Genomic DNA, 27704 nt, shown 5'->3' on the forward strand with positions numbered 1-27704 from the left:
AATACTCTACTTTACTAAAGAAGACTCTTGTAAAACAAGGCATGGTGGCTTGTCAAACCTGAATGTTCAACTATCATGAGCTGAATTTCATGTGATATGTGCATGGCTAAACATCCGTCAGCATGGGATGTAGCATCTACCATTGGCTTGTCAAGGAGTTGATAGTATAAAGGCCTAGAAGCTTGAAATAAAACTAAAAACCCATAAGATATCCCTGAGGCATATGTGGTGTTGAATGCTCATCTAGGGACTAATCTAAAGTCCTGGAACCAACCACTAATCTGCATCAAGTAAGGACTATATATGATAGCCATAAGTGCATGCTAAAACACTGAGATTCCCTAGGTTGTGCTATAGCTAAACTTGATGATATCCACTACACTGGGGCAAGATGAGGAATGATCCATTGATCAAAGGTGGTGATAATTGGATCTGAGCATGATGCAATGCGACATGACTGAGCTAATGCTAGAATGTCCTAAAGATTGATCTTTTAAGCAGTACTGCTGATGGAACTATGTCCAAAGATATGATGTTCTCCATGTCAGAGGTGAAAGCATCAGTGATGGATGCTGGAATGGAATCACACAAAGAGCTGGATGCAATATGGTAGGTATCTCTACATGCTTCTATAGATATGAGTGCCTCATATTTATGACTTATCTGCTGTTGAATAACTGCATGATCACTACTAAACTCTTGTTGTGATCTATGGTGGAAATAGAAGGAGTCAGATCCATGCATGAAAGTGATGGCTGTACATCACTAGAATCAAACTGTGCTGACATAGATGGGAGTGCCTGATAAAGTGGGGAGTGAGTGTGTGTGTGTGTGTGTGTGTGTGTGTGTGAGTGAGTGAGTGAGAGAGAGAGAGAGAGAGAGAGAGAGAGGTGCACATGATATAGCTACCTGTACACTATGTTTTATTGAACATAAACATGAATATATACCTGAGAACCCCTTAGGGTTAGGGCTAGGGTTTGCTCCTAATGCCCTTGAGGTATGGTGCAATTTACACCATTATCAATGCTCCCTCTTAATGCATTGGGTAAATTGCACTCGGTAAGTAGAGGGTGCATGTATAAGATCTTTTTGTGGATTTTGTTTGGTGCATATGATAGCATCCAAAACTAAAAAAGAAAATGGAGAAGAATCATAGTATGTGCATGTGTGGGCATAGTGACTACGTAGTGGAAGACTGTACAATGAATACAACTTATGATCCTATACATAAATGTGCATTTCCCCCTCTTAAGTTGTGGGTCATCCTTTGCCTTTGGGAACAAAACCTAGAAGATAGATCGAAGGGACAAGAAAGGCCAAAAGTAAGATGCCCGCTTGGATGAAAGATTGGTTGATCAAAATATGACTGCGTGAAGAATGGTGTGTATGGTTTCATGTCAAACATGTCAAAGCTTAACGTGTCATGTGTCATTGTAAATTGTGTAGCTACTCTATAGAAGAGGCATCTGGATGTAAAGCTAATTGATGTAGCTATGGAGATGTGAGCTGGTAGGTTATGACATACAAGAGTGTCACCAACCCAAAAGAATTAGCAGCAATGTCAAAGGTATGCTACAATAGAACTATAATCTTTGTCAAATGATGGGGGGCCGAAGAAGAATGCATAGTCGATATGGACAAAGTGATCTAGGTTTGAAAATCTGGGGCCGAAGGTGCAAGTATAATACTTTGCTTTGCTGAAGCAGAGGCCCATAAACTGACAAGGTATGGCAACCTGTCAAATTTGTATGCTCAACTATCATGACCTGAAGGTGATCTAATTTGTGCATGGCTAAACATCCATCGACATGGGATGTAGCATCTATCAAAGATGCAAGGTGGAGTTGATAGTGAAGGCCTAGAAGCCTAAAATAAAACTGAGAAAACATAAGATATCCTTGAGGAATATCACGTACCGAATGTTGATGTAGGGACTGCTATGAAGTCTTAGATCCAACCACTAATATGCATCAAGTAAGGACTATATACGATAGTCATAAGTGCATGCTAAAATACTAAGATTCCCCAGGTTGTGCTATGGTTGAACTTGATGATACTACATTGCTGCATGACTGCACTGATGCATAAATGTCCTCATGATGTGAGGAATGATTTGTTGATTGAAAGAGGTGGTGATCACACTGGATCCAAGGGTAGTATAATGTGGCATGACTGAGTCAATGCTAGGAATTTCTTCAAGACTGATCTATTGATCTAAACTGCTCATGGAAATTGTGTCCACAGATATGATGTCAGAGCATCAAGGATCGATGTTGGGATGAAATTACTTGAGGAGCTAGATGCACTATAGCATATATCTCTGCATGCCGTTGGAGATGTGAGTGCCTCATACTAAGGACTTACCTTTTAAAAATCTGCATGATCACCACTACTAAACTCGTGTTGTATATCTGCATCATTTGATGTGATAATAAATGGAGTCAAATCCATGTATGAATATGATGGTTGTTCATCATTGGAATCAGATTGTGTTGATGTAGATGGGACTACCTCATGCTAAGGGCTTACTATTAATGTGCCTTATGTTGAGGACCTATCATCAAATGTGCATGATCAAATTGTGAAGGCTAATCCATGCTAAGATATGGAAAATTTGTGTCCAATATCTCAAGACAAATGATGCTCGAGTCTACATCATAAACCGGTACATACTCTATGGTAATGAAAGGTCAAAGAAGGTTATCTTTCCACTCATGGATCTCGTTTGGAGTCATGACTGGTGTATCATCAGCAGTGTGATGTGTATAATTCCATGCTCGAGACAATCTAGTACTTTGTGCTAGAGGCTTACCCATGTATTGAGGATGAGAGTGTCTCCCCATGAGAATAATGTGTGAGAGTTGCCGGTGTGGGTCTTATGTAGCACGAATTGTCACTGGGGGATTATGGTAAATCTATCAATCTGTGAACCATGTCATGTGAAGAATAAACAACTATGTGCCAAGGATCAATCTTGTAGGAAAGTGATGACAACTGTGTGTCAGGATTAGCCAAGAGGCTGCACAATGCTAATGTGTATGTGTAGGAATCAATGCCAGAAAATAGTGAATAAAGATGATTGTACATGGATGTCATATGTGTGTACAAGAAGAATGCAACAATCCTAAATCCAAGGAAGATCACTTTGCCAAGTGTCACACTAAAGTGTTGAACTACAGAATGCCAAGAGACTGTTAATGTGTCTGCCATTGATAGATTTCAGGGGACTGATGCTAGTGGGAACTAATCAGGTGATATAGCCATGGCTTACTTGGCTTGGTGGAGTTGAATCTCCTCTAAGGATTTGCTAGTCTATAGCTAGACTATGCATCGAAGTGGAAAATGCAGCAAAATGACTTTTAGCTCATTCATTTTTAAGTGTTAGGTGCCTACCAATGGATCAAGAGGTGGTTTTGATGATGAGGATTCAATGTTTCTAGCCTATGCATAAGTTAGAATGCATATTTGAGGTGCTTAGCACATAAAGCATGATCTATCGGTCATTTTGCTTTTTGTAACTCCTGCAAATTCCTCTTAGATCAAAAGGTATAGCTCCCGAAAGAATGGCCAAACTTTGATCACAAGAAAGTGGTAAAAAAAGATGATGTGGATAGTGGGTGCACATGCAAAATGCAATTTGTGCTTGTGAAGAGATAATGACCTAACGGGGGGCTATGCCATGTGGCATTGATGAGGTGGTAAGATGACATGGCATTGCCACATGGGTAGCTAGCGTGGTAGATAATGTGCCACATGTTAGATCGAATGGTGTGGCAATTGGAGGGCCCTGATGATGTGGACCTGACGAATGAGGTGCCATGTGGCTAATGCATAGTGGTGCCACATGGTAAGCAGCGAGCCAAAGAGGTGGAGATATGATGCGAGAATCTACCAGATACAGACGGGATCTTCATGGGATTCTATTGATTGACGAAGGAACTTATGTCAGCATTGTAGAAGAAGCATTGTCAATTGTTGCTGGAGCTGCCTGTTTGTTGTTAGTCATGATGGTAGGTGCTTAAGGGAGTTTCTATGCCTCCTTTTCTGATAGGGATTAATGCAACTTGAGAGCTAGGCTACTCATCTAGATTAGATAAGGTGGTATCAAAGGAAGGGAAAATCCTACTCTATTGAAGGTTTTATTTTGACCTTTTCTCCCCATTTATATTTTAAGAAATAAGTGTGCAGTGTGTGTGTGCATGCACGCACGCAACAATGGTGGAGTCAAGGTTTTGCACTTGCTATAATAATTCCAAAATTTTATAAAGAAAACAAGGCATTTCTTTTTGGATACTCGAGGAATCATGAAGTACTAGCAAGTTCAGGCAATCGTAGAGCAACTAGGTGAAGGTAAAGTCTCCTATTCAAAGGTGTTCATCAAAACCTGTTAAACAACTCAAAAAATCAGTTTGAGCATAAGTCTCCAATATTGCCTCATGAGGTTGAAATGCACCTACTAATCACCCAACTTCTAGCTCACCTACACCAAATGCATGAGGAAATGAGGAAGGCATAGAGGAAGCAGCCAAGTACATCTTTGTGGCATTGCAGGTTGGGGCACATGAGCCAAAATGAAATGAAACTCTTATGGCATTTGGGTTATGTGAGTTTTTCTGATTTTGAATTTTGCGAGCACTATCTCTATGGGAAGTAGAGTGAATCAGCCCATAAAAGAAGGGAAAAGAAAGAGCTCGAAAGGATTCATTTGGTGCATTTAGACGTATGTGATCCCATGCCTACACAATTATTATTAGGTGGGGCTGAGTACTATGTGACATTCATTGATGATGCAACTAGGAAAGTGTGGGCTTATGCTATAGCTCAAAAGAGAGATGTGTTCTAGGTATTTAAAAAATGGTTGGCTTTGGTTGAAAATCAATCAGGTAGAATGCTTAAATGCCTAAGGACTGATAATGATGGAGAGTATATCTCTCATGACTTTCAGCATTTCTATGATACATGTGGGATCAAGAGGGAGCTCATATCCCCTCATACTCCGAAGCAGAATCCAGTTGTGCAAAACACATGAACCTCACTATTCAGGAAAGGTTGCAAAATATGCTTTCTAATGCAAGTCTTTCTGGTGGTTTTTGGGCTGAGGCAATGAAGACTGCAGTGCATGTGATCAATAGATCACCTAGTAAGAGTTTGGATGGTGGTATTCCTAAAGAGGCGTGGAGTGGCAAGAGGCCCTCTTACTCTCATTTGCATATATTTGGGTGTGAGGCATATGCACATGTGCAAAAAGAGCTTCGGAAGAAGCTAGATCCTAGTCTAGGAAATGCATCTTTCTGGGTTATGGTGAAAGTGGAGAGATTGGCTATCGTCTCTGGGATCCAAAAGCAAAGAAGATCATACGAAGCCATGATGTGATCTTTAATGAGAGGAAGATGCATAAGACACCGATGAGGGATGTGGAAATGAGGCTCTCTCTTCTAGCTCTCCCTCTTCTTAAAGTTTAAGTTTGTGATTCCACACCTCACAGATGAATGGAGGAAAGAAAAGGCAAAGCGTGAAGAGTGGGAGAAAGACAAAGCATGATGGGCAGCCAAGAGATCCAGCAACATGACAAAATATACGCATTAGGGATTGAACTACAGCAAATGAGAGATATGCAAGTGACTTCAGTAGGAGGCTACAAAGCCATGGAGGAACATATAGCAGAGAACATAAATCTTGAGAAGGAGATGGCTACCATGCAAGCCATAATGAATGGATGACAATGCACACACAGGGGACCGACAGGTTGGCTTGCTAGACTTTGATGCCCATTCCCTCATAGTGCCAGAGATAGATGCAACTGAGCTTGGGATAGGGAGACAACCAGTAGATGCACTATTGAGAGACCATGCTCAACATCATGTGATTACGTGTGCATAGCACTAACACATATAGAGTGCTATAAAGGAAAGGGTTAGATGCGCTAACCCTAACCCTAAATGGGTTTGTATATATTCTACATTTTCAACTAAATCTAGTATACAGTTAGTCATTTGTTGTGTGCTCTCTAGCTGTGCCCTCTCTCCTCATCTCCACTCTTCTTCTCTCCCCTCTTCATATTTTGTCATGGTATTAGAGCAGCTCCCTTGCCTTCTGCTGAGGCATTGTGATTCTTGAGAGAGTGAGAGTGATTGAGATATTAAGAGTTCTCTTGAGTGTTCTCCGTGAGAGTCCACTTTCGGGGAGAGATCTTCATCCATCCTTTGATAGAAAATTTTCGTCCATTTGGGAGGAATTTCCATCCATTTTCCTTGAGAGAATTCTATTCATTACATTTTTTCTTTGAGAGAGCTTATAGTTCATTGAGAGACTTGTGAGTGCTTCTAGAGAGAGCTTTGTGAGAAATTACATTGTCAAGAAAAACAGAGAAGATATGATATCATTAGCCCCACAATTACACAATGATATTGCATGTTTGACCACTTTGATGCTTATGTAGATAGTTCAACTCTACATATAAGGTCTAACCCCCCAAGAAATGTTAGAGTTAGCCCCATAGTTTTCCTGACAACCTTGATTTCTAATATGATGGGATGGATTTGATGGAAGTTGAGAGCACACAAAAGAACCAAGAAGGTTGGAAGATCTAGGAGGAGTTCTTAGATGTTAACTTCACACCAAATGGACCCCATGGTTTTGCAGATGGTCAGGATAACCATGATGATGCACAATGAGTTGTCGATGTACTTTTTGATATTTTTAGAGTATATATTGCTATTCTTGGAGCATGTACATTGCATGAAGGTCCTTGTTGAGGATGGTATAAATTTCATCGTACCTTAGGGGCATTAGGGGCAAACCCTAAGCCTAACCCTAGGGGTTCTCATGTATATATTCATGTTTATGTTCAATACAACATAGTGTATGAGTAGCTATATCGTGTGCACTCCTCTCTCTCTCACTCCCCACTTTATCATGCTATCAGAGCACATGGTGCTCCTAAGCCCTTGCTTTTAGTCAAGTAACCAAGCCCTCCATGTGCGAGGCATCCTCCATCTCTAAGAGCAAGGCCCATTCTTTGTATGAGAGAGTTTTCATGAGAGACAGTCAAAGACCTTGTTCTATCAAGGTGGCAATCCCTACCATTGGGTATTCCCTCTATTAAAGCCCACATTTGTGAAGAATATAGCTTGGTTATCCATTTGCAACAATAATGATTGCATTTATCCTAGAAGGCATCCAAACCAAGCCCTCCTAGATCCTCTAGTGTGGTAGCATACTCCCATGGAAAAGTATGCCATTGATCCTTGGATAGGAATTCTTTGGATAGTTTGTTAGCATTGAAAGGTTGTTGTGAGAGAATGGCAGCACAATTGAGATGTAAACCATAGTTGGTGCCAATATATGTTTCAAGAAAATGATCCCCCCAAGAATGAAAATTTTTAACCTCACCATTTATGGAATTTCCCCTTGATTTTTTGAATATAACATTCAAGTCTTTGCTTCATGGGGTAACTTCGCAGCTAGGTATCTAAATAGTATCCCAAACACGATTAATTTAAACCCAAACAAGGTAAGTCACTCCACTAGGGTTCCCAATCTAGCAACAGCACTGTAGGTTAGAGGAATTGATTTGGATCGATTGGTAATTAGGACATTGGTGTTATCATTCGGCAAAAATTATGATGAGAATTGCAAATCATTGGGCATCATCAAGCCTCATAGAGAACCTCTATAGACATGAAAGTCGAGTTACAAGGGAAGTGGTCTTGTGACAACAGAACAATAAAAGTGCAAGAGGGAAACCTTGCATATAAACCTCTGCAAGGGAGGGCTATCATGAAAGTAGCCATTAATGGAGAGTGTCAAATGGGTGTTAGAGAATAACCTTTCTATCATTCTACAAAAACGTCAACCAAACCCTATCTTAGGCATCATGTTTAGCATAAACAACCAACGAACTCGGTTGTCATCGTCGCATGACTTTTCCATCTCAAGATTGACTAGAAGGAAAGTGATTTTGGGCAAGCGCAATGTCAATCACCAGCAACATGTTGAGGATAGCCTTGTGAATATTCCAATCATGAACAGACCAATACTATCAGGTATGAAGCATTTTGGTGAGAATGAACTTCACTCGAAGTGCCATAGCTTTAGACAATATTATGTAAGCTCCATTTAGGCGAAAGGGGCTACTAAAACAAAAATGTATTTATGGGGCGTGAGGCTTACCCTTCTCAAGAAAAGTTACTTTGATTGGTGCTCCACTGATAGAAGGCTTACTCGACATACTAATTGATTAAATAATACAAGGAAACTTCACCTATATTGGTGTCTAAATAATATTTGCCAACAACTTGCCTTTGTTTAAATTTGCAAAAGTTGAACCTAATTGTCCAAATGGATATTTAAAAATTGTCACATGGTGATGGTATGGATTTAGTTGCTGACATAAATTTCTTCATTCTTGATTATGAAAGTCATCATCATGAAGATATATCCCCTCGTGATCTCGTAATGCTTGATGTAAAGGTTACTGGAACCCTTTCTTTTTCCAAATGATGTGCTTGCTAATGTTCTTTACTAGTTCTTTGTTAACATTGATTGTTGATGAAGTTTCTTGAGTGATCCCAAAGATTGTTGATATTTGATAAATAGATTAATCCTATCCTTTGGCATCCATATTTCACTCTACAACAAAAATAGATTAATCCTATCCTCTAGCATCCTTACTTCCCTCTACAATAAAAATTGGTCAAGATTGCCATAAGTAGAAAAGATTGTCGCTGTAAGACCAGTGTTCACCAAAAAACAAGGTTTAATTGCCAAATAAATTGTTAAATCTAGAAGGAAAACTTGAAAATTTAGGAGAGACGGTTTTTTAATTTGTACTTTCAAGGCCATTTTAGTGAAAAAGCTTGCAAAAGCTTAAAAAAATCTTGTAAATTCTGAAGCTCAAGTTTTTTGTATTGGTACCCAAAAATGTTTGGGGAACATCAGGTAAGACCAAATTTGCAATGCATAAGTTTGCTGCTACATCCTCTAATGAACTACAACTAGGACACCACAATTCTTGAATCCTAGAATTATTGACAAATTGGGTAGAGATAACTCAAGAAGCAAAGGGAAATGAACCCATTTAACTATAGTGTTAAAGACACCTCCAAAGTTCCACCGTCAAGTGGCAATGCTTGGAGGGATCATAAATATTCACACTATTCAAATATCCCAATGCCAAATATAGCTCTCTTGCACATTCCAAGATATAATAGAAAAAAACTCAGAGAAAGTCTACTACAACTTGTGTGGGGGTTAAAGGCCATTGTACCTTAACCCCAGTTATGTACAATACTCAAACACATATATATATGGATGACATAGAAGATTAGGGTGCTCTACACCCACCAAAACTTGTGTGGCTCTCTCTTCTGGCTCTCCCTCTCTCTCACCTTGTTCCATTCTACTTCCATTATTGATATCTCTCAAGTGGTATCAGAGCGCGGGTGTTCAAGCTGAGCTCGAGTGTGAGCCTGAAGCTCGAAGTCTACTACTATAGTTCTATGAGAGGAAGGAGAAGCTTTGTTGGGTGACTTTACCTAGTCACTAAGCCATTGGGAACCTAGATATACTCTCTGAGGTTGAGTAAGCCACTGGTAGCCTAATCTACTATCTGAGTCTCTCTATGAATGCTAGGTCATGATGTAGTGCTCTACCCTACTCCTGAAGGGCATGCCTCCATCTAAGGGCCTAGGACTGTAGCTCCTAGCTACTTTGCTAGCTCACATTTGCTACCCAAATGCTCAGCCCTCTTTAAGCTTCTTCTTTGGCTACCTCCAAATCTTGGCTACTGCCTACTAGACCTCTGCCTCTTGAAGGAGATTATCTGGGATACAGACCCACTTTTGGGGTAGTCCAAGACAGGGCTGCTCTAATGAAATACAATTAAAGAGTGGTTTGTCATCGTAGTGCCCGCTAGAATGCCTATGGAACCTCTCTTATGCATGTGCCCAATCCCCAACATAAAATATATTGAGGCACTCTTGTAGTCCATCATGCCTCCTATGCCCAAAAGAAAAGTGGAGGCTATCGAGGAGCCTAGTAAACTTTGCCTCCCTCCAAGGGTCTCTGCCCCACTGATCACAAAGGTGAACTATTCCCAAGTCCTCCTCTATTCTATTGGATCTCAACAAAAGGGGCTCCTCTTTGTTTGTCCTCCACAAACTCTAGATTTTTTAGGTCTCCTCCAGCAATCTATGAGTTAACATGCATGAGGCTCTCTGTCATCCACCTCTAGAAAGCAAGGTAGGGTTGTCTACAAGCAGGTGCACACACATTCAGGATCCCAATCTTGGACTCACCTGTAGCAAGGAGACCTATCCAAACTGTACAACCTATGCTTGCCTCACCCTGATCAAAGACCTTTGGGTCCATTGCCTAGGAGATTAAGACGTAGACCCCTCCACTCCAACTACTTTTGGGTACCAAACCTCTAGGCCCTTCCTTGCTCCTGAATAAAGAGAAAGTCTACTTCCCATCCTACCATTGCTCTTTGCAACTCCTATCAAAGTATAAAATACTTTGGCTAACTACGTGCACAATCATGGAGCCCACACATGTTCCCATGCACCATGGTCCAATTCATGGTGAGGCAGAGGTATGAAATAAGGCTCACCTATGAGTGAGAGCCTGCTCTTGAAAACCAAAACTTTGTGACTTCATCAAGATTTGGAGGGAGAGTAATCTGTATCGGTGTGCTGGCGCACCAGTGTTGCAAATGGCTCAATACCTACCTTCCATGCCTATTATACCAAACAACTCGGTGCACTACTGAAGCATCCAATAGTGTGGGTGAGTGAGCATTACCTTAGGCAATAGGTGGGTCACTCCTACTACCACCTCTCATGGGCAAAACGATAGAATAACCCTTATCCACAAGTGGCCTTTACATATCTTAAGATCCTCCTCACTACATCAAATAAATCATGCATGGCTTTTGCATGAATTGCTGATCATACCAATGGCATAACTCAGATTAGGTCTAGTGAGATTGTCGAATAGATCAAACTTCCAACCATTTTGTGATACATTATGACATCCTCAATGTATGTGCCATCCATCTATAACTTCCCATTCCAATCCATGGGAGCATCATGTCATCCCATACTTTTCCAACATGTATTGCCATTGGATCAACCATATGACATGTGGTGTTCTCACAACCTCTATGCAAAGAAAGTACCTCAACTCTCCAAGGTCTTTCATGTCAAAATCCTTGCTAATCTTTCCTTTTACATAGGCAATTGAGCTGAAGCACTGTAGGTGAGCCATAAATCCATACTCTGTTGGCCCATTTACTTATCCATCAGGAAATACACATGATCCTCCATCATGGCATCAAACATTGATGGTGTCCACTTCTCCACACTTATAGAGGCAAATTGAAGACCCCAAAAAGGATGCATGCATGAGTTGACCACATTAATCAAACCCCCTTTTCGGGGTAGTAGGGTCAAAACTATCACCTCTGGAGGCATAAGATCCGAGTCCAAGATCTTAATGTAGTTCCATGGCCCTAGCTTCAAAACATCCCTTGGCAAAGGGAGCCCAATGCATAGTCTCAGAGCTAGAAGTTGGTGACAAGGGTGATAACAATAGGGGGCACAGGCAGAGGAGGTAGAGGAGGAGAGCAAAGAGGGGGGGGGATAAGAGGTGGAAAGGTTCAAAAGGGAGTGAAGGTTGAGGGGAAGCGGTGTCATCTGATGGCATAGAGGATGCTCGCTCCTATGCACGTGCTTGAAAACTCTAGGCCTACTCCTCTACAATCATGGTGAGGTAGGTGGGAGGAGCTTTAATCATCAAAGGCTCAGAAGCTCTTATAGCCTATTAATGTTGCAGGGGTACCTGGGTGCTCGAAACCCCTGCTTTGGGGGGATCTGCTAGAGGAAAAAGGGGCGCACCACAAGAAGAGAGCACAAGTAGCCTCTCACTCCCAAAAGGAGACCTCCCTTCAGAAAACCCATCGCCTCTAGAGGATGGCCTGACTCTAACCACTAGCACAGTCCCGAGCTAAGTGGCCCACCTACTTGTAACAAACAAATTGGCCTAGTAACCTGGATATTCTAGTCTCTGTCAAAGCATCCCCCTCGAGGGTCTCAAGGAGAATCACCTACGGGAGGGATTTTGGGCTCTCTACAACCAATCAGAGCCAAGGGACTCCATCATCTACTACAATTTAAGTTGTCAACTCCATGGGAGACTCTAGCACTATACCAAATGCACATAAGATGGAATAAATAATGGCCCTATACTCTGGCGAGAGCCCCAAGAATTGTAGCATATCAAGGAAGTAGGGGACGGGGTGTTGCATCCATGTCCTCCACTATGAACCCACGGTCCTAGGGAAATAATGAAGCTTACTCAAGTAGTTCAGAAAAGACCTCGACCACCTATGCCTTCTATATAACCTAGTCTTGAAGCACCTAATCCCATGCTTAGCTCATAGAACCAAGGCCTAAGGAATTGTAGAAATCATGGAAATTTGTCCACATGTTGCTTCAAGGAATTTACGATGATAAGAAAGGCTTTTAAATAGCACCACCCCCAACTAGAAGTAGAGGAAAAGCTCTTGGAAATAGTCGAAATACACGAGGAATAGTACTAGGTTAGAAAATCAAGTAGGAGACAACCAATGAGTTGCACCAATAGCTCTAGAAATGTGCAACCAAGTGAGAGGCTCCTTGGGTGAAGCAAGCTACAATAAGGACACTTGTAAGAGCCACAACCAAAAGAAAGGCTGTTACAAGGATCCCAAGTGAGCTGCACTCCACAAAGGACTCGAGCAGGTACAAAGGTTCCAGCGAGGAAAACTGAGGATCACCTAGCATGCCAGAGGGCTAGTAGATAGCAAGGCATAGTCGCAACCAAATGGAGGCCTTCTAGAAGTGTGAGATGAAGAAGACAACTCCAAACTATTCAAATAATAGATGGAGGAAAAGCAACTTCATGAGCTGCACATGGGCAGGCACAACCTAAGAAGCCACCAAATGATGTTTCAAAGGAATGCAAAAGAGCTACAAGTCTTTGGAGCTTCAGTGTGACTTGAATGTGGGCTTAAAGGGAGGCAATGGTGCAAGGACAAACATGAAATGGGTGGGGAGGGTGAATGAGTAGGAGGAGGGAAGGGGCATTAGAGAAGAAAGCTACAAGGGGGACAGAAGGGCAGTGTAGCAGGTTTGCAAGTCTCATTATGCTATTACCCAAGTCAATTCGAAACTTATTATTAATAGTCATCTTATTGAAATTGTGTAGTCCACACACATACACTGATCCATCTTTCTTTAAAGTTAAAAGAATTGGTGAATAGAGAGGTGAACTATTAGGTCTTATCATCTCTTTCTCCAACAATTCTTAAGCATGATTCTTTTGTCCCATTGTGCTTTAGTCACCCTATACGGAGGTCTACTAGGTGGTGTGCTCTCTAGAATGAGATCTATGGATAAGTCATCAGCACTCTAAGGTGGTAAAGTATTAGGCAAGTACCTTAGAGAGTAATCATCATATTCATCTAGGAATTGTCTCCTCTTGGTAGTTAAGTGATATCTTCATTCCCTTCCTTATCTGATTCCCTTACATAAATCAAGTAAGAACAAATAGTATTCCAAAAAACTTTTGGTACTTGAACATGGCTCACCATTGGAATAAGACATCCTGTGACGTCACGTCCATGATGCCATGGGTGTTCTAAAATGACATCCACATTAGTGAATGGACCTACCAAAAAATTCAAATGATCCAAGTACCCCTGTAAATGAACTCTCCACTTGCTCCCAATTGGAATGGGTAAAGAAATCTACATATCTCAAAAGCTCCTATAGCACTCCTCATCGTAAGATCTAGATTAGGTATCATACCGAGTGATGTAGCTGATTTTGGTGAGAGAATGTTGTGAGTGGAACTTGCACAAAGAAGAAACAAGGCTCATTTTTCACCAAAAGTACACCCAAAGCCTTTAGAAGAGTGTGGGTTAGATCATTGTCTTTCATATCCTTAGTTACTTACTTCACCTATGCTTTCCCCTTTTTTACCTCTTTCTTTGTTAGGGCTATTCCTTTAATTTTACGAAATGGACAATCCAAAAATTTATGAGCACTATCACATCTGCTGCATAAAACTTATTTCCTATATTTTTGCACCTTCTCGTTGTCAACCCATTTGGGCTGAATTACTTTGCCGTCCTTTCTTTCTAGACTTGGGCGGCCTATCTTTGACTGTGCCAAATATCCCTTCTCTAACCATCTTTTCCTCAATTCAATTTGCTAAAGATATTGTGTTCTTCAATTCTATAACATTAAAGCAAGTGATCTCTTATCAAATGATCTTTGACAACCCACTTAGATGTTTTGGGACTGTTCATACTACATTTTAGGGTCAAACATTTGCACTTTTAGCAAAGTAGTCCAATCGTGTTTGTGGAATCCCTCGCTGACTCTCCTATCCTTTTTTTAAAACTATCCCATTCCATGAACATATCTCTTTCAAAATCAAGAGATAAAATGTGCTCTTTAATCTAAATCCATCCCAAGTTTTTGAAACCATACCTTGCCGATTTGATGCCATATCATTGGAGCAACAGGTTGTGTAATTGATGCATATAGGTACTAGGGATTATGAATGGACTCTAGCCACCACCATTGATCAAGATAGATGCCTCCTAGCAAGGCATGATTAATTGGCACTTCTTCAGAGGCATCATTGATTGACACTTCACATCACCATATGGCGATGAGAGGATGGCTGATCTAGGGAGAGGGAACTTGTTGCATAGAGGACACTAAGGTTTCATGCTTGTTAATATTAGAGCATGGATTGAGCTTGAGGAACCAAGAACCATCTTTCTTCTCCATACTCTTTCATGTGATAGACTTTTGTTGTGAGTAAGAGTCATAGGGAGAGAAGGAACAAATACTACCACATAGATTGTGGAAATATTAGAGAGCTCATGAATTTGAACCTTTATGAGTTTATTGAATAGTTGTAAACCATTCAAGAACTCAAAGTTGATCTATATTGTCATTTGAGGAGAGGTTGTACATAAGCCTTGTGAGCATGAGTCCTCAGGAGGACAAAAATATCTAAGATTGATGAGCTCAGAAATTATTCATGAATTGGAAGAGCACGTGGGCACTGAAATTGTTGTGTAGTCACATCAAGCATAGAAGGTCTTATTTTGAAGGGTCCAAAGTCCTTAGTGAATGTAGTCCATGAATGCTAGTTCCATATTTCATTCTACCTCAAGGGCAAAGCACAACTTTTTTTCTTGGGAGGCCCGCATCGAAAAATGATAGCCTAAGTGGGCTATCCCACATTTACTACACTTGTGGCCTTGCCTAAATTTGATGGAGAAAGTTCTCTATAAGTTCATAAAATAATTATTCTCATAAAAATAACTTTACTAAATGATACAACAAATATGATTTCTTGTAAATCATGGCTTTCCATTCTATTTGACATGTAAAATGACGCCATGACTCCATGTATAGGCTATTAAAATTTGCCTTTGTTTGGCACTCAACACACATTCTAAAAACCTTTTTAAAGTACAAAAAGATATAGGCTATAGGCTATTAAAGTTTGCCTATTTTTTAACATTCAACACCCATTTTTTTGACACTGTTTGGTGCCATGGCCGCCTAATTTTTTATCTTAAATGAGTGCCTTATTTTCTAAATTTAATTTTTACAAAAAATAATGGGGTAGGCTTCACAAATAAGTTTTCAAATTCTTCATAAGTAGCATCAATGCAACAGCATAAAAACATGAGTCCCATGAGGTCAAATAAGAAGCAAGTTTTGTTATGGACATCAAAATATTTCAAGAGGCTCTTGGAGTCATTTTATCCATAAGATCAACACAATGAAGAACATCAATGAAGTAAAAATGTATGTAGATGTTCAAGTTAGAATTAAAGGAATGGATCACTTTAGATGAACATGAAGCATATCCCATATTTTAGCTTATACATTAACTTGTGGCATGTGTGTAATGTTTTTAAGAAAATAAAGTAGTTGGAATTATAATATCCTTCTTAACATGTTATCCTCTTAAACATCTGCCATTGTAAAATCAAATGAATAAATATGATACTATGTTGGAATTATTTGTGCAATATTTTTTCTATGTTTGCATATTATATGCTTGAATGTACGTCATTCTATAGCTTTCTTATGTGGACATGTCCATATATGATTGTTCATAGTTTAGTAATGGTGGATAATCCATTTGAAGCTCAAGGACAGAAGGACCACAAACTTCTAGACATTTGCTAATGTACTTGAACTCATGCATAGTTCATCTTCTTTTATTTTGGGTGAATTGCTAATTTTTGGAGCCAAATTTGAGGAGTATATACTTACCAATACATTTTATGAATTACAATAGTTACATCTATATGACAATCCTAAACTTAGCTTATTTTTACTTATTATGTTAATCTGGCTCATGTTAAATCTATTTGTTTGGTTTGGCCCTAGAAGCCTAACCCATGCTTGTGCATAGGTTATTCTATTCCAAGCATAGGTTCATATTTTAAAACTATGGCTAAAGCTATTTACTTTTTATTTTGAAATTCACATTACTCTGGTCCATTATTTGGGAGACGGACACTGTCACATTAATTCTCCAATACAGGGGGTTCTCTTTGATGAGAATTTGATTAAAGATTCAAACTCACAATCTCCTCTAGTGCACATGCAAGATCTACCACAAAGATTTGTTTTATATGTTGTTCCTTAAGGGAACCAAACAAGTTAAAATTAAACAAGGCTATTAGGGGCCAACTTTGTTGGGAACGGTGGAAAGGGGGGAGAGGGAAGAGGGGAGAAAGGGTGTGAGAGTGAAAAGGGAATGGAGGAATGTGTGAGTAAGTAGTGGCAAATCAACACCACTCAAATTAGGGGGAAAATGATGGTACATGCTATGAAAATTTGGGCATTGAAAAGGTTCGCATCCCCTTAAATCCATAGCAAATCATGATATCCAACCCCCCTTCATTAATGTACCCCTCCCCCACTTTTCCCTTCCTTCAAAAGTGTCCTCTCGGCCGCTTCTTGTAATATCTCACCTTCATTATGCCTTCGCATTACTCCACCTCTCCCCCTTAGGTTAATGACCCCTTCCTTTTCACCTCTTTCCTCTCTTCATTACTTACTCCCCCCTCCCCCACTTAGGTTAGTTGCACCTTCCTTTCCCTCCTCACCTCTCCCCCCTCCAACTAGTCAAATGGAATGACACTGTTCATTTAGTAGCGACACACTAGCTTGAGCCTCGCTTTCATGGGAATAATTTGAAATGAGAGTATAAGAGGGATTATTTATATGAGATACATTTTCCCCAAAAAGATAGAAGAATTTTAATAATCATTACTTAAAGTAAGAATCTTAAAATGAAAAGTTTGATTTAAACAACATTACGTAAAAATGTATCCTTGAACATGTGTACCAAGCATTAATGTAGAAGATATGTTGAAATATACTATAAAGGACAAGTGGAGGGAATTCATGATAAGGAGGCAATGATATGAATGACACTTTTGTTTTGATTTGTATAGACTCTCACAAGAAGCTTTAAACCATTCAACTATTCTTCTTGGTGCATCCCCAACCCCTTTTGATATGATGTAAGAATAAAATACATGTATGACAACAAAATTTATCATACAATGATGAAAGTAAGCTCATGCATTAAATGATGGTAGTAAAAGACACAATTCTCAAACTAAAAGTGTAGCTTGGAAGATTTAAAGATATGCAACCATAAAAAGTGGGTTTTGAAAAGAATAACCTAGTGCTCAAGGTATACTCAAGGTATAAAATGCATAGACATACCTTAACACAAACTCAAAAGTTATGGGGAAAAGAAATTTAAAATGGCATGCAACTTTTGTGCATATCCTTATCGTCATAATTGGTGGAATAAGCTCATCACTATCCATCTCCCCTCAACTTCACCTCTAATGTTTTCTAAAGTTCAACAAGTGAGAGACTTCTATAGACTTGGTCAAGCCATGTGTGATATTTCATCTTTGGCTTTCAACAACTGATAATCTAGTATCTAGTGACTTGGTTTAAGTGAAACCAACTTCATACATATTCCATACATTATATCAATTGATTTTTTTAAAGACATGGATTTATCATGAAACCATATATTTAGAGTCCTAGATTTGTGTGTGACCTTGATTTTACTAGTTTTTATCCTGTCATGGAATACTAAAGTTAAGAGGAAAACTACAAAAAAAAACTTCAAAACAATATATTAAATTCTCTAATGGAAATTACCATGATCATCATTGCTAGAATAAGCTCATCTATCCACCTCACCTGTCTTGAAGTCTTGCATATCCTCTCTAAAGATTTGAAGATTTGAAGATTTGAATAGCCTTTTTTGCTTTTTCCTTTTGAAGAATTGAATAGCCATGGTAATTATGTTTAATATTTTTCAATAGTTAGTTTCCACATGATATTTAATTGTTTATCAAGAAACATAATTCATCAAATCAGTTGCAAGTCTAAAAATATATGTTAAGTCTATATTAATTAGTGATATATGTTAAGTCTATATTAATTAATTATTTATGAAGAAACATAATTCATCACGTTAGTTGCAAGTCTAAAAATCTAAATACATATTTATTAGTGATATATGAATTGATGCAAAGATCGAATATTCAAAGTGAGAGTTCTAGCATCGTCTTTATTCGTTGTGCCTCTTTACCCTAAGGGCCACTTCCATGGAAAGATTCCTTTTTGGCAAAGTATCTTGAAAATTTAAGGAAAATATTTCTTTACATCTACTTATGTGGGAAAGATAGCATTTCTAGCCTTGGGTTGGAAAATCTTTGGTTGCAAGAATTTCAAGAAATACAATTGTTACTTGGATAGACATAATCAATTTATTTTCCAGACACAAAACCTCCCAAAGTGAGGTCTTTATAAAAGCTCTTAATTATGGATCTTTTATAATGGTAGGTAGATTTAAGAAAAATTTAATAATCCTAAGCCATACAGTAGCTTAACAACTCCTTAACAGGCACATATGGTCCATATGAGGATGAATTTCTCAAACTTGTGGATCTAAGGGTTGTACCTAGGTTGTCATTGCCAAGGTTCAAGTATGGCATAAGGAGGCATGTTGACTTATCCAATATCCACCCACATTTGATTGATCATTTACCACCCACATCTGAGAATGAAAGATAATGAAAGCACACGAAAAGACTTTGAAAGGGAAATCAAGAGAGGTTCCACACAAAAGATGCTTTCATGATATAAATAAGCAAATTGTGGCATAAGAGTGGGTTGATAGGGTGGTTGTTATGATCTCAAGAGTAGGCCAATAGGGTGGTTATTATTATCTCAAATGTTGTTGGGGTATTTTTAAAGTTGTTTTTCCATTCTATGGACTTTATTATGGGGTAGGCCACATGTACCCAATTCCCTTTTCTTAAAGAGCACATGAAAAGTCTATTGTATGCTACCCATGAGGTTATGCACATGTGCTTTGATGGAGGAAAGGGAAGAATGAAAAGGGAAAGAGTGAAAATGCAAGGTAGAAAATCACAAGAACGAGGCTTGGTTTTAAGCTCGTTTTAAGCTTGGGCAACTAGGACTAAAAAATTGCACTTACACATTTGGCGAATTTCAACATCTTTTTGGTGTGGAACATGACCAAGTTTGGCATGTGGGTTGTCACTTTTGTATCCAAAGGATATGCATGAATGTAATGTAATACTTTGGTTTGAGATGCCATTACAAGCCTAGCCATAATACTTGTAGTCTAATAAGGTCCCTTTAGAATCACTTTATACCTTTTTGTAGGAATACAAGTTCCATAAAGTGGTTGCCATGGTTAATTCTTTGTTTCACGAGAAAAAAAAATAAAAGGAGCATTTATCAAGAGAGGATAAGACTTTGCGAGAGGTTGGGAGGTGTCAATAAAGGCTTATTGTAGTTCTAGTGAGAGCCTATGGGCACCCTTGGGGTCACAAATGAGGGTCATCAGGCCATTTGGATGATCAACATAAAACTTGGAAAGGAGAGGTAGGTGTAAAGTTTAATTGGATGATTAAACCAATATGGAGCGCTTGTAGGTTTACTAGTAGGGTGGTCACATGACCATTATTGGATGTCATCTTAGAGAACCTTTGTGATGTGCCAACTTTGTGGTGGCATTAAGTGTGGGCCGTGATGGACATTTCTACTCATAGTGAAGGAGATAAGGGGAGATAGAGTCCCCTTGCATCAATGTTAGCCATATTTTGAGATGTTTTTGACAACATTCAAAGATATAGTTGTAGAATCGAGAGTCATGAGAGAGAGGACTCCTGGTAGACCCTCAAAATTTCAAGCATGTCTGTTTTAGCAGTTGGTGATGTCAAAACCTTCGAGTCGAGCAACAAATAAATATGAAATAAATAGATGCTCTTGAATCTATGGTTATGCAAGAATCTATGGTTTGGACAATTCTGTATTCTGTTTCTTTCGCTCTAAGCTACCACTCAGGAATCAGGTCTTCACCTATATTGTGCACATGCATGTGGTAGAGATTCTTCTTTAAAATGGTTTTAGAGTAGGCTTAAACTTGCAGCATACGCCTTCTCTATTGCAAAATCTAGATGGGCATGTGGCGATGGCTTCAGGTTCCTAGGGAGAAACGTTTGTTTTTCAAATTAAAAAAAAAACTCCTAAAAGACTCACCCACCCACCATGTCGATCTTGGGTACCGGTACCCGCGACCTATATATCTTACCGAAGATGTCTCTGAAGAGATAGAAATCTCGTGTGAATGAGCGAGAACCGCCTTGTCTTGTGTCGAAGCTCCTTCTCTTCATGGATAAAACCTGCCTGGTCTTGCAGCACGTAGAGGAGCACCTCCCCTGGCATTAGGGAACCGTGGTGTAGCCACCTAGGAAGGTCCAGTGCCCAAACCTCTCCCGCCCTGCCCCCCCCTCTCTCTCTCAGCTTGTGTGTGTGTGTGCTGTCAAGGGATGGATGCCTCACACCCGCCAACACAAGGCACTGTTTGATGTTGTGGCACCCACACAATTCAAATGCAATTCAACCACCGCTTACTGAAATCACGCACAATCCATGGTGGTTCATGTCCTCCGTATAATCCCACACAGTACAATCCATGGTGGTTCATGTCCTCCGGGTGGTAGCTGGGCTACCGGTCGGACTTTTATCGCCAAGACGTTGTCTGGCGGTCTCAGATTCTTGCGAGGGAGCTTCTTCGATCTTGGATCTTTTGTTCTGAAATTCGGGCTCTTTTGCCTATTGCTTTGCGCGCCGCTCCTCTTTGAGCGTAAACAACGTGCCTTGTCTTTGTGTTCAATCTTGAACGTGAAAAGCTTCTCCGATGCCAGCTGGCATGCCACGTTTTTCGAGAGGATCATACGTTTTTCGAAAGGTTTATGATTAAAGGATCGTCACCCTACAAAGGGCAGACGCCCAAAGACTCTCCCAGAAGTTTGGCGACGATGCTGGGCGTTGTGAAAGACCTCTCTCCAGTCCAATCTTTGATTGTCACACTCAATGAGATGGATTTCATTGTAGACTTCCAAAGAAGTCACAAGAGACAGTGTATAAGTCTCATCAGAAAGATGAAGCTGCTGATGCCCTTATTCGAGGAAATCAAGGAGACTCAGGGTGCTGGACTTTCCTCCCCATGCTTCATTGCTTTGGACAAAGCTTTTAAAGCTGCAGTAGCATTGCTTCAATTTTGCCGGGATGGAAGCAAGTTATATCTGGTATACGTTTTGTCAGCGCTTCTTGTTCAGAGGTGTAGGAGGGGCGTTGTCGTTGTGTTATACAAGTTACAACTGATTGAGTCTGTCCTGTAATTCATGTGCTTGAGTTCGGAATTATGAGAATATAAAATTCCTCTGTATTTATTGATTGGAAGGTCTAGAGTTTTATTAACTTTCATCTCACGAGTCACTTCTCGATTTGAAGCTTTTGGCAAGAGATGCACTTGCTAGCAAGTTCCAAGCAGTGATAGCAGTCGTAGACGGAGCACTTGATGAGCTTCCCCTGGGTCTTCTTCCTATTTCCGAGGAAGTTCGTGAGCAGGTACGTGGTGCATTTAAGTTTTCGTACTTTCTTGTGGTTTATAGCTCGTTATTTTCCTCTCTCCTACTCTCTGATCATTGAGTGCCGTGCCTTTTTGGTTTTCTGCTTTTGTTCTCAGAACGATTTTTGTTTAACGAGACGAAGCCGCTCCTACTGTTTCAGGACTAGAGAGACGCGTTATCTCTTGCGAAGTTTAAACAAGGCTTTTGAGAACTGCCACGAAGGGGAAAATTAGTTCCCCACAGTGACTTTTCCGGCCTTTTGCTTATTCCTGTCCGCTTTTGCAGGTTGAACTTGCCCATACCCAGCTGAAAAGAGCAAAAGGGAGGACAGATACTGGGGACACAGAGCTGTTTCTAGATGGCATGAAAGCTCTTTCACAGAACGAACACAACTCTGCAGATCGGGCTGTCCTTGCAAGGCTGGCCGACGAGCTCCAGCTTAGTACACGTTCAGAATTGACAGCAGAGTCAAGGGCGTTACACAAGTTGATTAAAGACCAAGCTCCAGAGTGGAATGACCGTCTTGAACAAATCATAATTCTTTTCAGAAGATTGAGTTCTTCAAAACTTCAAAATGAAGAGACCAAAGCGATAGATTGTGAAATGATATCTAGCTTAACTTTAGCTTCCTCTGTGCCAGAAGACTTTTGCTGTCCAATTTCATTGGACTTGATGAATGACCCAGTAATAGTAGCTACCGGACAGGTGAGGGGTTGACACGCAGTCAGCTGATATCTACGCTATTTGTTATTATGTAAGTTCGGTTATTATGATAATCAAGAGTTCTGATAGCTCTGTGTGCTTGCATAATGCAGACTTATGAGCGGGCTTGCGTTCAGAGATGGCTGGCTGCAGGGCACAAAACATGTCCCAAAACCCAACAGGCTTTATCTCACTTGCATTTGACACCGAATTATGCGCTTCGAAGTTTGATTGCTCAATGGTGTGAAACGAATGGACTGAGGGTACCTAGGGAAAATTTGTTCCAGGATAGAGGAAGGGCTACCGTAGATTTGTTATTGCAAAAGGTTTCTAGTGGACAAACAGATATGCAAAGAGCAGCCGCTGGAGAGTTGAGATTCTTGGCAAAGCAGAATGCTGATAACAGAGTTTGCATCGCTGAAGCTGGAGCTATTCCACCCTTAGTTAATCTTCTCTCAGTTCAGGACTCCAGGACTCAGGAACATGCAGTGACTGCGCTTCTGAATCTATCTATTGATTATAGAAACAAGAGGCCCATTGTCCAAGCCGGAGCCATCATTCCAATCGTCAGAGTATTAAAACATGGGGCTATGGAAGCTAGGGAGAATGCAGCAGCCACTCTTTTCAGCCTTTCCAAGACTGATGAGAACAAGGTGAGCATAGGTGCGGCCTTGGGAGTTTTCCCTGCCCTGGTGCAGCTGCTTTGTGATGGAAGCTCAAGAGGGAAGAAAGATGCTGCTGCAGCACTATTTAGCCTATCAATGTACCATGTGAACAAAGCTAGAGCCATACGGGCAGGGGTGGTGGCTGCATTGATGAGACTTGCAAGGGACAAAAGCAGTATGATGGTAGAGGAGGCCCTTGCAATTCTGTCTGTATTGGTGACACACCAGGAAGGCAGAAGGGCGTTAGAGGACTCATGTGCGATTCATGCATTGGTGGATGTTATATGTGATGAGTATGTGTCGCCTTGTAGCAAAGAGAATGCAGCTGCGGTGTTAGTGACAATGGGAAGAAGTGATTCAGGCCATCATCATGTGATTGCTGCAGCAGCAGCCAAGGATGTGGGTGCATGTTGCGAGTTCCTGAGGGAGCTTGCAAGCCATGGCACTCCCAGAGCCAAACGCAAGGCTATGGCCCTCTTGGAGCATTTTAATCCCCTCCAATAGTGGCACAAGGCCGCTTCTAAATCCCTTACACCATGGAAATATTTTCTCTTTTGAGATGACAAATGCTTTTCTACAAGGGAGTGCAATACTGGTCTCCTTTGTGAATTTCCACGTGTAATTGTTCGAAAAAAGTCAATTTGATTGGACTTTTCAAACTTCCTTTTATGGAGACCATCTTAACCTTGACGCTAAAATAATGGCCCAACGTACTTAAAAATCATGTACTTTCTCTTTGCATTAAAAATCATTTACTTTATGTTTTGCATCCAAAAACCGCCTACTATACTAGGAGGTGACACTTAATGGTCAATGTGGTCTTTCGCACTTTGATCTTCTCCCTTCAATAGCACCCCCTTCTTCTTCCCCCCCCCCCTCCTCGGCCCCCCATCGTCTCGCTCCTCCCGTCCTTCCCCACTCTCCCTTAATAGCTTTACTTACTTAAACTTACATTAAAAGCCTCTAGATTTTTGTAAATATATGGTACAAGGCTTGTAGAGTTCTAGAGATTATATTTAAAGGCCTTTTTCGTGGACACTTTCTATTGTCTATTCATGACCATGCATCCTTTAAGGTTTAAATATCAATGTCTGTGAGAGACCATTCTTAGCAAACTTTCATCGCCTTGGGCTGACCTCCTTCCCATAGTTAGCTTGACACAGCCGAGCATGACCATCGTTGAAACGATGATGCACATTCTAAGCACCACATCCAACTCCCGTTCTTTGGTGCATGATTGTCTATCATGTTTGGCCCCTGTCCTCCAATGTTCTTTCATGGTGATTTGTTGCCAAACTGTTGGCGTGCGAATAATATTTACTGCGGGTGCACCACACATCAATACATTCACTATCATGTTCGACGAACTAACAAGCCCTATCTCACTAGTGCTCATGTTCCTGAGACAAGGAAAGCATTCTTACAACATGTGGACACCGAAGCATGAGAAAGTTTTGTTTGACTTGATGGGTAGCATGGCAAATGCAAGTGCAAAGGAGATTGCAACGACCTACTTGGCTTGATTAAACGTACCTTTACAGAGCATATCCACGAAAATTTATCGTGCAAGGAAAGCCTTTGCACTCTCCAATCAGCCCCTGTCCAAAGGCACATCGAGTGAGACTCGTTTTGATGAACAAGATCACGTGCCTTCTACAGAAAGATTCAACGCCGAACGATGCCAACAATCCACACCAAAGAAATGCAAACGATCGAGACATGCAAGGTGCCCAATAGCAAGATATTTTCATGCTATCAAGGACAATCCTTTGTATGCATGTGTGAGTTGTGGTTGCTTGGACGTTCAAAGCAAAATGCAAAAGTTAACAACAGATGAAATCAATCTTCTTGTGTCACATGGGTTGCAAGTTGTGTGCCAAACTGCACAAAAGTCCAGCAGCCAGAATCAAGCTTTCTCTTTGTGCAGACACCAGATAAACAAGGGTGTACTGCCAAAACTCTCAAAGCTAAATATGGTCATCCAAAAAAAGACTCAATGGACAAGTACTCTCAACCCCATAGAGGCGCGCCTAATCGTGGTGCGCATACCATTTGACCAGATTTAAGAATTGTCATACGATGGCCAATATGGTCTATGCGGTGCAGTTGTCAATGTTTTTGCTGATGTTGATAGGGCACAACAGTTCTCCCTCATTGCTTGAGTGACAGTGCGACTGCCATGGTGGCCATTAAATGCAACCTTTCATATGCGAATAATTACATGAGTGGCCTTGTCCACCCAACACATACACTTAAAGCTTTGCACGAGCTTCTACAAAGATCCTCTATACGAAGAATCAAATGTATCCCTGAATACACTATAGGCAAGAACATTGAAAGAAGGAAAGCAAGCATCAAACTGCAAGACGCTAGCGATGAATACCCAGAATTGGATGAGGAAGACATTGCCACTATCATGCTGGTACATGGCATCTACACTCACCAACAAGTCATGGATGTCGAAGTTAAAACATTGTCTGTGGCTCCATGTGAAGGATTTACACTAAGCATATTCAAGGACAAACATTGCAAAGAGCTCGCCTTCCCTTCGCTTTTTTATGGGCACCCAAGGTCATACAAATTGCCGCCAACAACATCTTACTAAGAAATAGCGCGTTGGGAGTTAATAAACAAGCATCGAAGTTTTGCTAATTCCTTAGAAAACTTATTTTTTAAGACAATGAAAATATTGGTGGCTCAGGTGTTGTCATCGATGTGAATGTGAACGTGAAAAGGACAACTAGAGGCAGAACCATTCCTTTTTGCAATGCTGCGACGGCTAGGTCCTCCTACTTTCTTTATGACTTTCTCAGCTCTAGAGAAAACATGAGAACCACTCGTAGAATGTCTACACAAAGTGAATGAAAACATAAAATTGGATGTACATTCACAGGTGCAAAAGAAATTCGAGGCCTCCTATGGCTTGACTTGTAACAACTGCAAAATACGGTGTCCATAGATTCCAAGCATTGAAACATGCAGTTAAGCAAGACTCTACAATTCTAGGGAAAGTTCTCGACTATTTCTTCGTTACAGAATTTCAAAATAGAGGAAGCCAGCACGACCATGGGCTATTATGGGTCGACACAGCCCTCGTGTATGGCACAGCAGTGGACAACAAAATAATCGCTTTCATTGACAACTACATAACGACATACATTTATAAATTCACATCACAAAATAAGCAAATGCATATTCACATACATAGGGCTACATGCAAGAAGAAAGATAGCACATGCCGCTTCAATTTCCCCCGTCGGCCTATGAGAGAAACAAAAATCCTAGTCCCCTACGGAGCGGCAGATTCACCAGACGGTTGCAAAGAAAACTACAAGCGCATAAGCTTGCTCATGCAAGAGCGTTGCTTGGAACTATCTGACTTCAATAGCGTTCTGCAAAGCTTGCAAATGTCAGAAGACACGATGCACTTTGATACAAAGTTTTGCAACCAATGGTGTACTTGAAAAGACACCCAAAAGACATCTACACCAAGAACTTCAGCATTGGGACGTTCTCCTTGTGGGTGGCGAACACTGACATATAATTCGTTTTGAACCTACATGGTGTAGCTGCCTACTGCACCTCATAGATGACAAAAGCCAACAAAGCAACAACCAAAGTCATGAAAGAGTTCTTTAAATGCCTCAGAACAGATGCTCTAGCCAATGAGAGAGCCTCGGTCAGAAACACAATTTTGAACACACAGCACATCAACGTGCAATAGGCAGTGTACATAGCACTTTCCTTGCCTTTGACAAGCAATACCAGAGAATTTTGATACATCAACACAAGCCCGACAAAAGAATGCACCTTGCTTCTCAAGAGGCATGCACAGCTAGAGAAAATGGATCTACTAAGCAAAGATGTCTTCTTCCCTGACATTATTGCCAAGTACGCAAGTAGGAACTTGTTATTGGCACACCTTTGTCTCGCCAAATTTGTGAGCGGATACACAACATGCGGCCAGCTTGTCAAGAAATGGAAACAGGCTAAATGATTTGTTTCAACAATTACAGCAAAGCTAAAGATGTCAAGAACCATTACCGTGAGCATGCCTGCTTTATTGCCATTTCATGGAGAAAAACATAACCTTTCACCTCAATGCCCAACTTGGCATGACATGTATAGTGAAAACGAGACTGTTGTTGGAACCAATAGGAAAAAGTTCAACAAACACATCCTCCCCATCATACCATAGCCCACAAGCCACTTCTGCAACTACATCAACACAAGACCCTCTCTCAGCACATGAAGGGTTCGACCTT

The 27704-nt window shown here is 40.6% G+C and overlaps 1 protein-coding gene across 1 annotated transcript; it reads left to right on the plus strand.

Annotated features, from left to right (window-relative positions):
• Positions 1–21408: 21408 nt before the first annotated feature.
• On the plus strand, positions 21409–24135 carry LOC147888222 (U-box domain-containing protein 12-like). Its single transcript, XM_087393584.1, has 4 exons — positions 21409–21748; positions 21954–22070; positions 22358–22777; positions 22888–24135. Exons 1-4 carry the CDS (start codon positions 21413–21415, stop codon positions 23941–23943), a joined length of 1929 nt encoding a protein of 642 aa, XP_087249710.1. The 5' UTR covers positions 21409–21412; the 3' UTR covers positions 23944–24135.
• The last annotated feature ends 3569 nt before the right edge of the window (positions 24136–27704 follow it).

Source organism: Dipteris shenzhenensis, chromosome 22 (genome assembly GCF_047967505.1).
Source record: "Dipteris shenzhenensis isolate YYH24624 ecotype China chromosome 22, Dip_SZ_1.0, whole genome shotgun sequence".
Taxonomy (NCBI): domain Eukaryota; kingdom Viridiplantae; phylum Streptophyta; class Polypodiopsida; order Gleicheniales; family Dipteridaceae; genus Dipteris; species Dipteris shenzhenensis.